General features: G+C 37.3%; 1 protein-coding gene across 1 annotated transcript in view; it reads right to left on the bottom strand.

Moving 5' to 3' along the window:
• The window catches only part of TXNRD2 (thioredoxin reductase 2), a 33,951-nt gene extending 15,169 nt beyond the window's left edge, over window positions 1–18,782 (bottom strand). The window contains exons 1-11 of the mRNA XM_009888144.1: window positions 18,476–18,782; window positions 17,921–17,986; window positions 17,145–17,201; window positions 16,358–16,502; window positions 15,967–16,041; window positions 14,980–15,058; window positions 13,902–13,964; window positions 13,304–13,374; window positions 8,618–8,637; window positions 8,147–8,238; window positions 5,407–5,581 (exon numbers count right to left, since the gene is read on the bottom strand). Coding sequence (XP_009886446.1) covers window positions 5,407–5,581; window positions 8,147–8,238; window positions 8,618–8,637; window positions 13,304–13,374; window positions 13,902–13,964; window positions 14,980–15,058; window positions 15,967–16,041; window positions 16,358–16,502; window positions 17,145–17,201; window positions 17,921–17,986; window positions 18,476–18,782 — 1,150 coding nt within the window. The remainder of the gene's footprint in view (window positions 1–5,406; window positions 5,582–8,146; window positions 8,239–8,617; window positions 8,638–13,303; window positions 13,375–13,901; window positions 13,965–14,979; window positions 15,059–15,966; window positions 16,042–16,357; window positions 16,503–17,144; window positions 17,202–17,920; window positions 17,987–18,475) is intronic.
• Window positions 18,783–18,902: the final 120 nt, after the last annotated feature.

The following is an 18,902-nucleotide window of genomic DNA, read 5'->3' as shown; positions in this document are numbered from 1 at the left end:
CCTACACATTGGCATGTTGACACCTCACTTCACAACTTTACCCAATCCAACCTCAGTTTGACCTTAATCAAAATCTCATCTGTGTTCCCAGTATTGGTACTCTCTCATCCTGTTCTGCGTGCCTGACAGAGTCCCCAAATTAGTTTCAAGACCACTACTCTTTCCGCCTTTAAATCCCTTCTCAAAACCCACAACGTGTTCATTGAAACATAGCCTGCATAATGACTAATAAAGACTAATGCAGTGTAACTAATGTTCAAATTACAAGAAAATATTTACTACAGTAAAACTAAGGTAAAAAAAGGTCAGGACCTCATTGACAGAACCACCAATTTTACAAGGATTTTTTTTTAACATATCATTCATTACTGATAAATTTTCAGCATGCCTGCAACAATGTGAAAATGATCTGATCCTTAGTCAGTGCTAGGGCAGTAACCGGTTCTTTGCCAAGTCTGCTAAGATGTACTATCTCTTGTAGCATTGGGTAGTAATAGTTATTTCACAGAGGAGTGATCTCAGCAGAAAGCTTGTGGCAGCCATAGTGCAATCAAACACCTGGCCATAGCCATCCGCTGTACATCTGAAGTCACTAGTGTCTGGAGACATGTCACTTTGGTCCTACCCAAACAACAACAACCAAAAAAAAGCAACTCCACCTGAAATGCAACCAAATGAAAACCTTACAGCATGGGACAGACTTCTAATTCCATTTGGTTTGTTCTCAAGGTCATGTACAAGGTAAAGTGGGCTGGAATCACTTTCTGAGAAGAAAGCTACAGTTCACCTTTACATTAATTCTCCCACACTAAGCTTGCTTTAACCAAAGGTTTTGTACACCCTTAAAGGATGGCTCTGCAGCCTTAAAAACCGGTACCTAACCACCATTCCCAAGTAAGCTCTTTGGCTTCAATCTCCTAGCCACTCAGGGGTGAACAGAACCTGTATTCTGTAGAAAATGCCACAGTAATTATATGGGTTTCATGAAATTACTTTGGAGCATCTTCCAGCATTTTTTTATTTATTTATACCACCATTCAGGTAAAGGCTAGCCATCACCTATCAACTCAAATAGCACTTTATAGTTCTGAATCAGAAACATTCTTTCACATGCAGATTAGAGGCATAGCCTAGCATCTAACTTTTCCTCTACAAGAAGAAGTTATTTTTGCAGTTAGAAGCTGGCAAAATAAGTAGCATAAAATACAAGTTACACTCAAAGTTTATGGGTGGGTCAAACAAAAGAAGGAAAAAGTACCATCCAGGCCTCTTTCAATGCAAAGAAGTTGCTAGCACAGTAAAAATAGCCCTGTTGAATAAAGTCGGATTGAATGTCGTTAAAACTAGATATTGGGAAAAAACCTAAAAGCACTGGCTGATGTAATGGGAATGACAATTTTCATTAGGACTGCAGAAACCACATCTTACCAAGACAGTAATGAATTAAAATTAATGAGAAAGAGACACGGGAAGTTCAGAACAAAGACCCAGTGCCTCAGCAAACCATGTCACATTAGCACTAACAGTTGTCTGAGATCAACCAAGGTGCATTATTTTTCACTGGATAGTTCAAAGGTTAAAAACTGAATGGGAAGATTTTGTTTGCAAAGACAGATCTAAAGCCCATCCCCATTTCTATAGGGGCCGGCAGAGGTATGCTCACAGGAGATTACAGCAGTACTTTCCCATATGGGACTTTTCAAAGAAAATCTCCAAACACAATTTCTGTTTTCTTAGTTAATCCAAACTGATTTGGTTCTAAGACTTGGTTCTAAGACTTGAAGAAAACTACTATAAAAAAAAGTTACATACTTAACCCCTTCTTGATATTGAACAGCATGGATCTTATTTTACTGCACTATAAAATATATCTGCCAAGCATCCAGTCTGACACAGAAGCTAATATGCTAGATGACACATGATGGGCAACACCTGATACCTGTTCAGCTTTACACTGAGCTCAAGTTATAATTCCTTTTAACAGCAAAGATGATATTATTTCAAAGACACGGTGGCTTTCCTCTTATGAATTCAAAGGAACTTCAGAAAGATTGTTCCAATGCTCTTACCAGGGAGAAAGCTCTTTTTGTAAATCTAAACTTAAAATCTGCTGCTGGTCATTGCTCTTTCTGTTAACGATTTACTAGCACACTACCTCACTTTCTCTGTCAAACTAATTCCAGGGTATTTTGTAAACACCTGCTTAGTTTAATCATCAATTCAGTGTTGCTCCTCCACACAGTAAGACTCCATTAGGTAGGTAGTAACTCAATATCTTTTAAGGACTTTGTGAATAATCATATTCCAGTTACAGCAGAGATCTTTTGCCATCTATTGCAAATTCAAATGGAAATACTATTCACCAATTCCTTTCATATATTAGCTGTGTTGCAACTGCAGCATTCAATCCACAGGTTTCAGTCCTCTGATAGCTGAAACAAACACACTCTACCAAGCCTGATCTCTTGCAACTTTGCCCCAGAGCTCATGAGTTGCATCTGTTTATAAAGGTGTCATTCTCCACCCCTTTCTTTGGGTGAAGACCCTATGTTCAATCTGTCCATGCATACACTTACCATTGCTCTGTAGCTCAGGTTTATTAGGCACCTAACATAGAATTTTTTGTGTGTCCTTAAGGGCAGGGAGAATACTATATAATATTAAAAGTTTATTGGTTCCATATTGAACAAAAAAGAAAAAAATCTCAAAAACTTATCATTTCAGGAGAATTCTCAAAAAAGCAGAAGACAGAGTACTAGCAAAAGACAGAAGAACATTACAGGACTAGACAGGCAGAATGAAGTTTCAAGAGAGTTGTTTCACTGATCTGGAATATAACAGTGTAGTCACTCAGCAAGGTAACAAAGGCCTGTAACAGTTACCTACAAAAGCTTTGGATCGAAACCTTTAAATTACATTAAAAGATACCAAAATAAGATTTTTTTTTCCCCTCAAATATTTTGACTGGTTGAAAACAGCTGCTAGAAAAGCAAAGACAGCATTGTGCCTGCTTTTATTGGCTTATACATACAAGCAGAAAATTAGATATTCCAAAAGATAAACAAAGTTCTTCATAGAAATGCAATGTAAATTTTTTTCAAAGGGCCTACATTAAGAGATCATACTGTATCCTACCAAACCCAAATTATGTCTCACTGTCAGTAAGTACTTTTAACATTATTCATAAAATCCTACTAAAATTCCACAATATGCTTAGAAAAACTAAGGAAATATCTACTATAATTCAGGCTACGATTAGTTAACAATAGCGGCTGCTTTTTAACTAGCTCTACAAGCTGACTTTCTTCAATCAGTATTGTAACTGGCACATCTGCAGACAGGAAATCCTCAACACTACCAAGTTTCCCAGCCTATTATCTGAGACACCTGGTGTGGGTGTGTTGATACAGAGCAAAACAATGAATCATATCAACTGCACATCAATTAACCAGCTTTAACTGTTAATGTGTTTAACCCTTCAGGGTGGAGTGCCAATTTGAACACTTTAAAAAAAAAAAAGTCAACACAAAAAACCCAAACCCTCAAACTATTCATTTTGCAGTTTCTTAATATGGATTGTAACTCAAATCTATGACAAAAATTATAATACATGTAGTTCCTCTGTATCAAAATAATGAGTGGAATCACATTACAACTGAGTTGCCATAGTATATTATGCAACCTTATTCCATTGCAATTAACACTCAACCAAGATTTTTTTTTCTTATTATTTCAATTTAATAGCTATTTTTTCCATCTCTGACAAAAGTAAACTAATCGACTTGACATTTCACAGGTGTGACTCCACCTCAGTGTACTTTTACCAGAAAGCTTGAGAAAAATCAAATATGGTATTTAAAACCACACTTTTTGGAAACATTTTCATCTCACCTCATGAATATTATTCTACAGTTTTCAAGACTGTTCCACCTCCAGATAGCGTGACCTTTTTTGCTGTTGGCAAGCACTAGTGTCTTTGGTTCTGGGGAGCATAATCGTTATTATAGGCTGTTTCCACAATCTATAGAAGCCCGCTGCACTTATAGTAGAACAGTAATCACAGTAAGCGAAATAAAATGTTTGTCACAACACACAACCTGCTCACTGGGCTATTAGGAAGAGATAAAGCTGACCCAACCAGGGGAAAAGAACAACAGGACACTGGGCAAAATACAAAATGCTGTAAATGCTCTGTTCCTGTTTCTTTTAACAGATCTATTCTACAACCACAAGAACTTAACTTCATCTGTTATCAACAAATGAAAGAGTAAACACTTCCCCATTACTCTAAAACAGTAGCTTCAGATAAAAAGAATAGCATAAAAATGAAGTAGTTCAAGGAATCGCTAAAGCTGCCAGTAAAACTGGTCGTTCCTCTGTATCAAAACAGATTTCTTGGGCAGTAAGTTTAAGACTATTTACTTTGTTCACCAGGTATCTGCTTGCCAAATATCATTTCTACCTTTAGCCATCCATTATTTATCTAGAATTCCAAATATTCATAAAGCTTTATAAGCACAGAAGACAAGACGTCTCCTATTCTGGTGGGCTTGCAGTCCCTCTGAACTAATATAGCAACTGAGGGCCAAGTCATAACAGTAACAAAAAAGCAACTTGGGCAGACAAGGCAGAAAGAGTATTTTCGTTCCTGTGGGCTGCAGCCTTGTACCGTATATCATTTAGTGCATTAATCCTTACAAGAAGTAACATTGCATTCAAAGGAGGCAAACCCCAGATTTAATTCCCATTTCTGGTGATTATGCTCATAGCTATTTGTCACAAAATTCTTTTAAAATGATTTACTCTGACTTAGGCACCCTATGTCAGCTCCAAGGGGTCTGAGATGCATGAACATTCCTGAACAGGTTTCAAAAAGCTCTAAAGTTCCAAGGTTCCCTGCAACAAGCTCGGATTTTTATGAACAATTACTTCTTTTTCTCTGAACTGGATGATGACTGCAGTAACAAACGAAAGCATCACAGTTTAGAAAAATTCCTAGAAGACATGGTAGACTCTTGAACAGGGTAAATGGGAACTTGTAGTGGATAGATTCATGAATAAGTCAACAGTGTGGACTTAGAGAATATTACCACAGATGTTGCTGGAATTCATGCTCTCACCCCCTAGTAAATGTGAGGAAGACTAAGTAGTCTCCATTTATTCCAGCTCATACAAAAGTAGTTACCAAAGATTTCTTCCATTCACTGTAATTTTCATGTGTTTTTAGTCTATAAGTGAACAAGTCAGGCATGCAAGAAATGAATTAAAAACTATTGATGTTTAGATCACTAAACATTTAATGTGAAAAAGGGGAGGGAGGGGCTGTTTGGCTCCATACAACATGATGAAGGGACTTCATTTTCGTAATGGAAAGCATTGAAAATATATGTTGATAATCAAGTTTACCTACTGCCCACATCACTGTATCAAAGGAATCAGTTTCTTCTGTGCCCAGTTCAGTATTTTTCCAGGTGACTTGCAATCTGTTGCTTTCCAATTTTTCAACTTTCGTTGGGAAACATCTCTTCAAAAATTTTGTGCCGTAAGATTCCATGTGCTCAGTTACTAAAGATGCCATTTGCTGTTGAGTAGGGGGAAAAAAAATATTGTTTATTCTTAGATATATGACCGTTTTAATGTAAAACCCTCCTTCAGCTGTCTTCATGAAAATCCAGTAAATACACTGTGCATATCAAACATTCTTTGTCACTTAGTTACTATGCATTCTCAACACATAATTTATTAAGCCACTATGACCTGCAACTCCATTCCAAGGGGCATCTACATGTGAATATTCAAACTATTTTAAAAAAGTAAAATAGTATACAAAACAGTTGCTTTTAGGTAAATTGTTGCTTTTACAAAAATTGCATCTAGAGCATATTCCATTTAACATTACTATAATTACCATTTTCTGGCAGCTTGATGAGAATTAAATACTTTCATAACGCTAAGGAAGAAAAATATTTCGCTTTGCCATGACACCTGCCATTTCTCTGCAATGACTATGAATCACTAAGGTTTCCTGGAAAGTTCTACTACAAAAAGGAAATAATGCTTTTGCCTTAAGAGCCTATTTGAAATAATGCCACACCACAGTCAAGTAGTAAAGTGTTGCATTGACAGCTTTATCTAAAGATGTCATTGCTCTTGACTGCAGTAATTCTGGTTGCACTTTGTCAAAGAATATGTTTATTACTTAAAGAATATTATTACAAAACCAGTCACACAGAATAACTACCTGCAAGCTCTCAGCTTACAAAACTTTATTTTCCAAGTTGATATTAAACAAATATGAAGGCAAGAGCAGGGTTATATCTCTTCAGAAACATGATAACTCACGAACCAGTTTCCATCAGACTCAATGTGGCTACAGGCTGAACAGAATTATTGTATCTCTATTAATACTTTCTTAACTTTGAAATGTCCTTTGTGTTCTTCCTGCCTACAAAGGATCAAGTTCTCGGAGAAAACCCTACTCTTAAGTGTTTTACGAATTGCCACACACACACTCTTTACACTATTCCTTGCTTGCTCAGGTCTCATGCTATTACAGGTGTAGATTTCCTCAGTGATGAATGCAAATCCCAAGACACATTCTTATACAATGTTTTGCAAACTCTGGTACACATACCACTAGTTTTAAGGAAGCCACTTCAAAGTGGGAGTGGCTGGCACGCAACCAGGAGCTGTCACTACCTGCAGTGGTACTTGTCACTGCTGCTTCTAACAGCAATACTCCCTCCTGAAAAACTGTGCTGTTACTCAAGGAAATAGTTTTCCTACACGCTGTACGTGCAAAGAAGTTCTTAAAAACAAGTCCATAGTTCTATCACTCTTACATCAACTTTGGCCTGTAAATGTTTTGCACCACTGAAATTAAGCATTTAAAAAAACCCCTAATTTATGATACCAGGAATACTTAAGTTAACGTGCATTCATTCCCATTCTGAAAACACTATTTTCAAGTGATTAACATGGCACAGTCTTCTTTCTTAAGGCTGACATTTTCCAAAGTTATTTGCCTGAGAAAAAAAAGTGAGAAACTTCAAAGAGAAAGTTCACAACATGTGTGAGTGAAGTCCCAGAATTCTCGCATCATTTTAAAAACAGAACAGAAACTTTTCCTTCAAAGTAGTGTTGGCATCAAATCTTGCAGGGACAGAGGATTCACAATCACCTTTAACATACTCTCCCTACAGATCTAGGGACCAAAAGGACTATCAGTCTAGCAAAGAGATTATCTAACCAGTAGAACAGAGGCTACAAACTCACATCACATAACACCTTTACTCGATCCCATAACTTGTCTTTAACCTAAACCTGCTATACTACCTTCTATTGCTTCTTTAAGCACTTATAAGTTTCACCAAAATCCTACATAAAATCTCTTTTTGTTGTTGTTGTCTTTTTTTTGTTGTCATTTCTAATTGCTTTTATGCTCTTTATACAGGAGTAGATTTCTGCCCAAAACTGTTTTGTTTTGTCAGCACAATTATGACCACTTATACTTTTAAACAAAACTCCTTAAAAATCTTTCCCAATTTTGAAACGCAGTTTTTTCTCTTTAAATTTCTCTTCCTGAAAGTTTTTACTTTTCATTTTCTCGAGCTTAGGGTTGATAGGTCCACTGAAATCACTATGCAATTTTTTTTTTTCCTAGTTATAACCACCACTGTTTTGAAAGTGGTAAGGTCAAGATTTCCAATTCCTACATCATTACAAACTTTCAGCTTAGTGATTTATTTATATTCATCATAATGAACTCCACATTGAACTACTTCACAGTAAGTCAAATAATTTATTTTAAAAATAATTATCTCTAACTCCTAGAAATTCAGGACTATTTTAAAGAGATTGTCTAATGTTTTTAGCAGTGGCATAAATCCCTCCCCTGCTTCCTAACCTTTTCAATCTTGTTTTCAATTAAGCAGGAGGAAAAAAAAAGATTTACTTTTCTGAGTACAGTATCAAGAGATATGACAGGAAAACAAGAGCTAGTATTTATTTAGTTTCGCTTCAGAAAGCACGTACTAGGAAATGTTTGGAGAAGCCAAAACCACTTTTTCTTTAGGAGACAAGAATAATCTAATATACTTTTAAATATATTAGATATATAAGGAGATGTAAGATACTCTGTACTCACCTGATCAAACCCACGAAGTGGGATACTTCTCATCATGACTGTAGTGTTCAATCCAATGCCTGTTAGAAAACCAGCACACTCAAGTGAAACATCTGGTGAAGCATCAGTTAAGGAAATATAAACAACAATTTCATGTAAATGAAATATAAAATGGTAGTACGCAAGTGGGCTTTTTACCTAGAGATATCAAGTTCTCCTCACACAGGCATCTATATCTTGCTTTTGTTGCATAGAATAAAACTCTGAAACCTTAGAATATTTTCCTCATAGATAACATTGTTATTAAGATCCTGAGAAATTATCCTTGGCTGACCTTAATTCCCATGATGCTACTATGCAGAAAACTATTACCATTCTATTACCAACTCAACTGCAGGGCATGAGCAAAGGAATTCTGAAAACTGAGCTTTCATAGGAAAGACAGCTATGCTGTTTATAATCATAAATCATCACAGCTTTTTCAAAGGATACAGCTGGCTCCAACAACCAACCTGTTACATAAAAAGAAAAAAAGAATAAAGCAGTCAAATGAGCTTGTGCATATTTCTGCACAACCAAAAAAATATTTTCTGAAGTATGTATAGTTATAAAATTACAGGTTTGAGAAGTGGATCTGATATTAGATGGGAAAAAAGAGAGTGGCTTGTCAACTCCAACAAAGACATGTTATAGTGTTCCATAACATGTGTGCTTTTTTTATTAAGATGATAAAAAAAGAACAGGCTTATAAGACATAAGGAATTGGTTTTATACTGTAAAGAGACATTTAAACACATACTCGGAAAGACAAAGTGAAGAAAGCCATTAAAAACTCAGAGAAGCTAGCAAGGTTAAGAGGCATCACAAATATTTCAATTGTGTTCTAAGATGTAGCTCTGTTGGAAACATCTGGATTGGACACTGACAGGTCTTTCCCGCAGTGCCTATTGCTACTGATGCCTCATCTTTACAGGGCCTCTCAGCACCATTGCCTCTGAGACAGTAGTCAACATATAAACATACAGTCTTGTCAGAACTCAAGTATATCTTGATTTCTAGAGGTATCTTAATTACTAAATATATCCCTATATAAGATTTTATTAATTGCTAAATTTCATTTTGATTTATAACCATCTGCATAACAGGAGGGAGCATCTATCGGTCTCATCTGGGGTGCCCCATGTCCCCAGTAGCCGATAAGGCCTAAACCACAACAACACCCTATTTTTCCAAATGCCAAATATTTGCCCTCCCTGTCTTCAAAAGTTTGTTATTATAGAAAATCTGTTTAATAGGTTTACCCAGACTGGTATTTACCAAATACATCCATTTTAGATCTTAATTAAAACTCCAGCTCCCATCTCTCCCCGTATTTCACACCCTTTCAACCAAGAATATCACTAAAGTTGTCCATCAACACTTTTAATTTATGAGGTGTATCAGTTCTGCAGCACAGCAGTTTCCATGCCTGTCCCCAGATGCCCTATCCCTACAGCAGTCCTCTCTCTTCTTACCACATCCTCAGTTCCGTACATCTGCTGGGTATGAAAAGGCAGAATGCTCAGTCACTCTTCCAGGGGTAAAAATGGGTCTGACACTCAGCTGCTGGACAGGCTGCACTCACATCCCTTTGGTGTTCATGCATTATGCAGACTTGTTAAAATCTCACAGTTTGGAGATGCATTCCACATAATATTTACACTTACAACAAAGTCTTTTGTTAAGTTTTGAATTCGGAAAAAAAGCATCATTAGGGATCAAAATTTCTAGTTACTATGAGAACAATAGAGAATGTTAGGCTCTTTTTGACTATGATTTTCATCTATGGAAATATATGCTTTATAAAAAACTTTCGCCCCCATGCTTTATAAAGAATTTTTCATCAAAAAAACAGCAATACAAAAGCACAACCCTCAAAGCCCAACTGAATATTTGGCACATTTTTTCTGTTTATATTAGGCATTTTTTTAAAGCAGGTCTCTCTCATACTGCCATATTCAAACGTTAAAAAAATAACTTTGGATTTTTGAGATGGGAGATTTTTGTATGGGAGATGTAGTTTGCTAATTGTGTTTTGGAAAGCTAGAAATTTTAGACATTTACTTGAATTTAGACATTTACTTTAAAAAACTCAAAATAAACTCTATGATTATGCGAGTTTGTAAGTAGGCTATTTAAAGTTATGAGGATAAGCAAGGAAGCATAAGCACTACAAAGATAAGTCACAGAACCTTATCATATTCTTTTACCCATATCCAACTGTTTTGAGGAAGATGATAAGTTTTAGCAACACAAATGACAATGCCAGCAGAGAAAACAGTTGCATGGAAATAATTCATTAAGTAAGACCTTTTCCCTCAGCAGCTATGCTTTCATTAATTCAAAAACTCTAAGCAACAAAACAAAACTATTTTGACAAAACATGCTCCGAACAGGCGAAAATTCAAAGTAGTCACATCACAGAAAAGAACACATTTGAAATACCAACCTGTGGCCTACACATCCCACACTTCGCCTGATTCTTGGACGAAGTAGCATACGCTACTACAGTGCTTCACAAAATAAATATAAACCCTTAAATCCATGGAAAACCACGCACAAATTGAAGGCTAACACAAAGTGGTGCATACATTGCAGTGTCTTTATAAGGAGGTATCATTCATCAATTTTTAACTAAAATTTACAAAGCAATGATTCTCCCTCCACCCTGTTACCAAGAAAACTACTGGTATTCACGCTTACAAAGACAGAAATGTGTTTCATAGGAGGACATCAAAACCCTTAGAAAATTAAAACATTCTATATGTGAACATGTATGGCAACTAAAAACAAATGTTAGAGACATGATGGAGCTCTGCAGACAGCAAATTTGGCTCCTCTTTTTGGCCCTGGCACTGACTAGCCACATATCCCTAGGAAAGTTATTCATCCACAATACTGCAAGAGGGAAACAAGTTCAATAATTGGAAAGCTCTTCTTACAGTCTATCCTCTACTAAGACAGCAGGAATAAAACAGTAGATGAAACACTGCTTTAAGGTAAGGTATAGGCCACAAGCCAATCTGCACCATCTCCTAGTTCTAACAGAGATGCTTTAAAACTTCTGAAAAGTGCGGGCTGATGCTCCATAAGCCCCAGGGATTGCAGAGTCAGTACAACATGTTTTCTCACAAAAGACCCTAGATAACATCTATCTATCCTATAACAAAAACATATAACTTCTGAAGGTGTACAGAGAACAGGTTGAGCTAAAGAGATTGAAATCTGCTAGTCTGGGTTTTATGTTTGGCAAACAATTTAACACAGTGGGAAATAAATTTTTCCAGCATTAGGGCATCTGATTTATCTATGAATGGATGATCACCCCCTCTTTCCGCATGTAGCTGCTAGGAAATGCTGCAAAAACCTATACGCTCCCCATAAAGAAATATCTACTGGACAATCACAGAGAACGAGAATATCTGTAATTTGGGCATATGTTTGCTCTTCTTTTTCATTAGATGAAAAATAGATGCCAGCTGGCAGTCATTCATAGTATCAGCAGCACATTATTCACAATTTCTTCTACAAACTAGTGAGTTCCTGGCCATTGACAGTGTCTAATAGAAAAGTTAAGAAAGCAGAACCTAACCTCCTTCACACCTGGCTCAATCTCTCACTCATGCTGAACATATTTCAAGGCATCTTTTCTAATTCACTCTGCCAAAACCCTTCACCTCAGTAGTGAGAATTTCTTCACAATGTTTGTATATCTAAGGGACTTTTAAGTTGGGTAATGGTTTGCTCTTTTTTTCATTTTTTTTTAAAATATGAATAACCACAGGACCAACAGTTCTATAACCCCCAGGCACATAATTTGTAGCTGAGATATGTACATTTAGAGAGGAAGAAAATAAAGAATAAGTACAACACAGCTCAGACTAAAAACAAAAGGTGTTAAACTGAACCTTGGGAATATTTATAATAGAAACAAATCTGACAGAAACAAACCTTTAACAAGTCCCTCCTTCATTTGCTAGGACACAGACTGATAAAGCACAGAAATGCTACTGTAGCCCCTGCAGGCTTATTTTGACTAAATCCCAGGAATGCAACATATAAACACTAGACTCCCACATTACACTGTTAAAACTTGCATTAGCAGCAACTGGACAAAAGCCACGTTTTCACAGAAACGTCTTACAGGGGTAAATCTTATGTTTAGGGTTTTTTTTTGGGGGGGTGGCAGTGTTGGTTTGGGGTTTTTTTTAAATAGAGAGCATAAATCATGCTCTCAAAATTCAAGAGGTGATTGATATACTACAAACAACAGCAACGTTTTTAAATGGTACCAAGAAGCTATGTTTATCTAGTTGATGCGTAGCTTAACACACTGCATTTTTTATCTTAGAAAGTCACAGCCATGAATGGCAGCTCTGTTTTCTCTCAAAACATCAGTATTATAGTTTGAAGTCTCTTTTTCTTATATATACACTTTGCTTTTTCTAGAATTGCTCAACAAAGAAAAAATAGTATTATCTGACTTTCGTGCTAGCAAATGTGCATTTCCTATCACAATTATTTGCATCAGAAAATTGCTCTGCAGTGCAAGTGTTGACTCAGAATCTTATTGTGCTACGTGCTGTAAAAAACAAAGACTATGGCATTTTAGTATTTCCATTTAAAACAATTTTTTAGTAATTCAGTTAAACAATAGCTCCCAAAGCATAAGAAAAGGCAAAAGTAACCCAACTGTCTCATCATATTTTATTTCGTTATCAGAACTGCCACCACTTAAGGGAATGTAAAATTATGTTGAGTTTCTTTCCTAATCGAACAGCAATTTCACACACACCCATAGCAAATAGGGCCAGTACAGCCTTCCTTTAAGTTTATGCTGCCCTCTTGTGACTTCAATCTGTAATTGCTCCAGCAAAAAAGTCACCTTAACCTAAGACTGTGAAAATTCATATTTCATTTTATTTCAGAAGGGAATTTCATAAGAGGAGGAGGGAGATAAATCTGTTAGTTACTAACGAAGGTTTGCAGCGTGATGTTGACATATAGCAAAACAAATTCTCAGAAGGAAAAACAGAAGGACAGAAAAACAAGTGTATAAAAGGCAATTTTGAACATCTTTCACCTTGTCATAAAGAAAAAGTACAAACGCCAGCATCTATTAAAGCCATGGTAACTTACGTTTTTCCAGGAGATTCTTTTAACCAGAACAGATCATCACTTGTGATTCCATACTCCAGTGCACCTGCAATCTGTGATCACACAGGTAATATCTTGAATCTACAATCCAAGTCCTAGCAGCAAAAAAAAAGCTAATAGCAACTTGGGCTGTATTAGCTGAAGTATAGCCAGTAGACCAATGAAATTATATATCTGGGGTTGCCCAGACATGTCATCTAGTCTTCGTTTTTGGAGATTTTCAAAACCTTACTGCAAAAAGCCCTGAGCAACATGATCTGACCTCACAGCTGACTCAGTAGCTGACAACAACCTCCCTGAGCAGGAGGTTGAACTACATGACCTCTAGAGATCCCTTCCAACCTGAATTATCCTACAGCTCTAAACAACATCAACATACTAAATTGACGCAGATTGTTTTCTATGGAAATGTTTTTTTTGAAAAGACCGTACTTTATATAGAAGATAATTTTTCACATGACACAAGTACAAAAATCTCTCCTGTGTTACTTTATATTTACATTTTTATCCTCCAAACATTCATTATCTGCAACAAAACCAGTAAAGCCATTGGAATTGTTAGATGGCAAGTGTAACTTACATGTGTAGGATATTTTGGTCTTCCTCCAGTAGCAATGACAATATTTTCTGCAGTAACAATAGTCTACAAACAAAAATACAAAATAAAAATCAAGGATTTGAAAACCTTTCATCATCTTTAGATTTTATCTACATACAAATGAGTGATAAATGAGAAAGCTGGTGCTACTATCTGCTATTTATATGACATAATAATCAGTAATGCATTAAAAAAAGGATGGAGATAAACTAAGCTAATACATGCAGGAATTTCTCCTACACATTCTCTATCAATTTTTGTTTTAATATTAAGCTTACAATTGTTCCTATATTGGAAAGATTCTGATGACTACTTGGAAGCAACAGTTGTGCACAAATGGCAGCTTTTTAAAATCAATTTTTTGCTTAAGACAAACCACAGAGATCACAGCAAGCTGTCTCTAAGACCTGGAGTTAAGCTACCTCAAAAGTGGCATGTTTTCAGGAAATGCTAGGCATCTAGCCACAAAAACTTTTGCTCTCTCAAGCTGATATTAACCACTAAGATTATATAATTGCCCTCAAAAAGGTGTTAAAAATGCATTTTTAGTCTCCTGTTAAATATGCAGATATGGCCACCATTCTGTTACGTGACCCAGCTGCGTGAAGCTGTGCATTCAGTATAATTGCCTCCTACACACAATTTTGTATTAGAAAGCTAAACCCCCTTACAATTGATCTGAAGAAGGAAAACACCTCAGACTGAACTTATGTCAGAGCAATAAGGAGATGTTGGTCCTCTTTACATCTCTGTAAGCATTTATCAAAGAAGTGCGACTGAGAAAAAAAAAAAAATATTTTGTCTCAGCATTTCCATCTGCAGAGAAAAAGTAATAGCATTTAACTGACCAGTTAGAGGCTAGGGACTCAGCAGGTAACAGTCAAGTTCATAAACATCTTCTCTGGGTGGAAAATGCAAATCTCCCTCACCAAAACAATACTGAATAACTAAAGCAATTTGCAAAAGTACAATCTAGCTCCCAGTTGACCTGAAAACCAACACATGAAGACCTGAAATGATTGAAGTGAATGATACTACAGAAATCAGCACAGAAGCTCACCTCTTTTCCTGATTTTGTTAAGCCACAGATTGTATATGGATCAGAAAAACTCCCTTTCATGTTGAAGTATTTCACCTTCCTGTTTGGAAGAAAACAGCGACATAAACACACACTTAACAAAGAATAGGAATGAAATACAATCAGCTACAATTTCCCATATCTGAAGTGCTAAAAAGGATAACAAACAGGCATAGAAAAGTAAAAGGAAGAAAAGAGTCTCATTTCATAGGACTGTTTGCAGCTCTGTCACCTAATTTTTCTGTCACAGTTAACTCCTCTATACAGCAGAGTACCTAACCTTGTAACATGCTCTGGGATCAGGTTATTGACCTCTTCAAATGATACATTTTCCACTAGCCATAGCATTACTATTACTATCTATAACATAACTAATACAATGCCCATTTGATAGCACACAAAAGTGACTCAGCAGGAGCCACAGGACTAGTACCCGTTAAATTATATATTAATATAATTTCTCTATAAAAGGAACCGCATGCTGAAAAACTTGGAACCATTTATGCACTGTAAGCAAAAAATCAGCTGCTCTAGCATAGTGTTATCTATGGGCTTGTATGGCATATAAATTTTGGTGGACAAGCTTGAAATTATCTTGAGAAACCCCGACTCCTTCATATCAATGTAAAACCTCTCCAGATTAAAGAGAGCATCCCCTAATGTCCTCTTTTGAGGTAAAACAGAACTAAAGCAGTCCGGCCCAAACTGTGACACCTGATCACTACACTGTTAGAAAGCTTTCATGTATAGTCACTTTCAACCACTATTTCCCAGAAAAGAATAGGAAGGGGGAAAAAAACCACAAATCACTTACATTGGCAAGGGCGCTTACAGTCCCGAGCAGAAATGACTTACAAACTCAAAATACTAGCTCTAATGAGAAACTCCAAAGGCAATTCAGCAATTCTACAAGGAGAAGAGTAGCTCCTGGACTACGTGAAGAAAGATGAACATCAAAGGCTTATTTACTTGTCTTGTAGTTGTACTCTGTGTCCCCAGTTCAAGGATTTCACATAATTCTGAACAGCTTCTGCCATCACAGACCTATCACAAAACAAGAATCTGAACATGAAGTCATCACATTATAATTTCAGATTATGCAACTGAAAGACACAGGCAATTGCTAGAAATTAGGAATGTTCTACCATACTTCTTTTTATAAAAGTAAATTCTCAAGTCCAAAACAACTTAATATCTACCCTGACAAACCAGTAAACACAGTTTTGTGTTTTAAACAAGGAGCAGTCTAAAAAGCTTCATGCAAAATTCACTTCCCTAGCTGTCCCTAAATAAACACCAACTGGGAAAAGTTGTTACACATTTGCAGCACATAGAAGCGAATATGGGCAATAATCTTTACCAGGTATGATGAACAGGTTGGGCTATATTCCAGCCATAGTGTTGGGCATCTTTAAGAGCACCTCCTAAAAGGGCTGCTTGATGCATAAGCTTTTTAGGAATGCAGCCAACATTCACACAGGTTCCACCAAGTCCCCATTTGGTTCCTTGGGGAAAAAAAAAGAAAGAAAGAAATTAAAAAAAAAAAGTAAATGTATCAGGTTAATGTAACTTAATGCAATTGGATTACTTAGAGAATTAGGTTATTGATGCAATTAGTTTAAAAGTTCTGAAACAACACAGTTTACTGTCTCCTACAGGCCAGTTTCTAACTTTGCTTATGTTCATTTGTTTTGATAAAAACAACCTCTATATATTTTTCTTCCAAAATTCAAACCATCTCAAGATGTTTCTCAGAGCTCTGAAGATCCAGTTACTACACATTCACATTTGCGTATTTGCATTTGCAGATCTAATTTTACATATTGTACATGAAAAGCCTCAACATGATGCAATTCATAATTTTTAGAAATTGTAAATGACATTTTGACAGAGACAATATAGGTCCAAAGTCTACAACAAATGGTAGCATCAAACACTGCTAACAGCCTTAATGTGCAGGGGAAGCAGGCAAAGCTGGGACATCATTGGATGGAACGAGCAGTACAATAAGCAGGGCTTAAGGACTTTTACCACAAGCAAAGCAGGCAGCATGGCTTTGGCCACTTTGCTGCCTGGAGCAATCTGCTCATCTAGGCAACTGTTTTATAGATATGTCCAAATATTACCCTGGTATTTCTCTTCCATACCTTGTGGAGAAGGTTCCACATAATCCAGAACAGCCACTTTCCTTCCAAACTGAGCAGCTTTAAACAAAAAGCAAGACAAAGTATTTACAGGAGGGAGAAACACACAAACCTAAGCATTTTTAGTAGCACAGGTACAGATAAAGAGTACAGGAGATGATGGCTGGTGGTTTTTACTGTCCAACTCCAAATGCCAGACTAGGGACCCAGGCTGCCTGTGTAGTCAGTATATTTTCCAGAAGGCACTTAATAACCCAGACTAGACCCTCCAGCTTCCACCAACCCTAAAAATGCAGTCTGACCCCAAATTAGATGTTTATGAACCTTGTGGGTTGTTGAGCATGTTACATTGAATTACAAAGGGACAAGGTTCTCTGTTCAAGGTTCTCTGTTTCCAAACAGTTCTTGGAAACAGTCTGAAGGGACTGTTGTTTTAACACATAAATAAGAAACAGTATAATAAAAAAGTACATCATCTATGAAGGCACTCAGAGTATTTTACAGTAACAGTGAAACAAAAGCTTATTAGATTTTCCCATGACAAAAGAAGAAATATTTTTCAAAAGGTGAATTGGAAGGCCAAACAAGATTACCCCACCTGAGGGTGTGAACTAATTTGCAGATTAACTGTATGGAGCAAGTTAATGATTAATGTGCAGGGACTGAAGTATACTATATTTCTTAAAAAGCCTTAGCATTATTAGTACAACTTCTCTTAGTTTCCATAAACACCACTTCAGCTAAAACAAAACTTTTGTTAGTTATTTATACAGACAAACCTTCTTTTGCACAAGCAAGGCCTCCAGACCCTCCACCAATTACCAGAAGATCATACTCTTTCTTTCCTGTGAAAAGGACGTGAAAAAAAGAAGGAAGAGAAACAGGCAAGGAAGATGGGAGAGGTATGTCAGAAGGTAAATATCAAAAAGTACACTCTTTTTTTACAATTGATTATTGCTGATTTGGGTTTTCTTTACTTTACAAGAGCACTATGTTTTTTTCAGTGTCCCAAAGCATTCTCCAAAAATCGTTAAACTATCTAGTCTGGTTTTGTGAACGAAATACAGAAAATAAAGCAATCCAAAAGAAGTGAGGAAATAGATTAGACTTTTATACAGTGTCCCAAGAAGCTCTTTCTGCATGATTAGACGGTTGGACTAGTATAGGTCTTCTGTCTCTGCATTGCAGCAGCAAGTTTTACAGAGATTTTTTTCACCAGGGCCACCTTATCAGACTCGCAAAGCTTCAGCTGCAATGTAGGCCTTGCAGGGGTGCGGTGGGACGGTCAGAGGGAAGCTGGTCCCTTCTGCCACCTCAGTGTCCCCCAGCCCAGCCCAGCCTCCCAGAGCAGTTCTGAAGCGGCAGGAGAAGCCCACAGGTGAGCAGTAACTCATTTCTTAGCCAGGGCATCAGGACAAGCGCTGTTTTCAGAGAGCTGCCTGGTTCAGGGAGGACAGCCGAGGCCCACAGCACCCGCTGTGCCGCCATGGGTTTGGGGGCCTTTTCTCGGCAGTTGAGCGGGCAGTTGGACTGGGAAGGACGACCCCCGCGGTCCTTGGCGTTAAGCCTAGAGGAACGGCCTGGCTGCCCCGGTACCCCTCCGGTGAGCCCCACTGCAGGGGCGCAGGAGGTCTTGCCCATTTCACCGCCACCTGCGGCCCGGGGCTCCCTCAGCAACGCGGGGGCCGAGGGCTGGCTCCGAGAGAGGCACCGGGGCGAGGGTGGCTCCGGCAGCCGTTACGAATGGAGGGAGGCCCCCCG

The sequence above is a fragment of the Charadrius vociferus genome, unplaced genomic scaffold, assembly GCF_000708025.1.
Source record: "Charadrius vociferus isolate BGI_N301 unplaced genomic scaffold, ASM70802v2 scaffold326, whole genome shotgun sequence".
NCBI classification, from domain to species: domain Eukaryota; kingdom Metazoa; phylum Chordata; class Aves; order Charadriiformes; family Charadriidae; genus Charadrius; species Charadrius vociferus.
The sequence above is the reverse complement of the archived record's forward strand: the minus strand, read 5'-3'. Positions and strand labels throughout refer to the sequence as shown.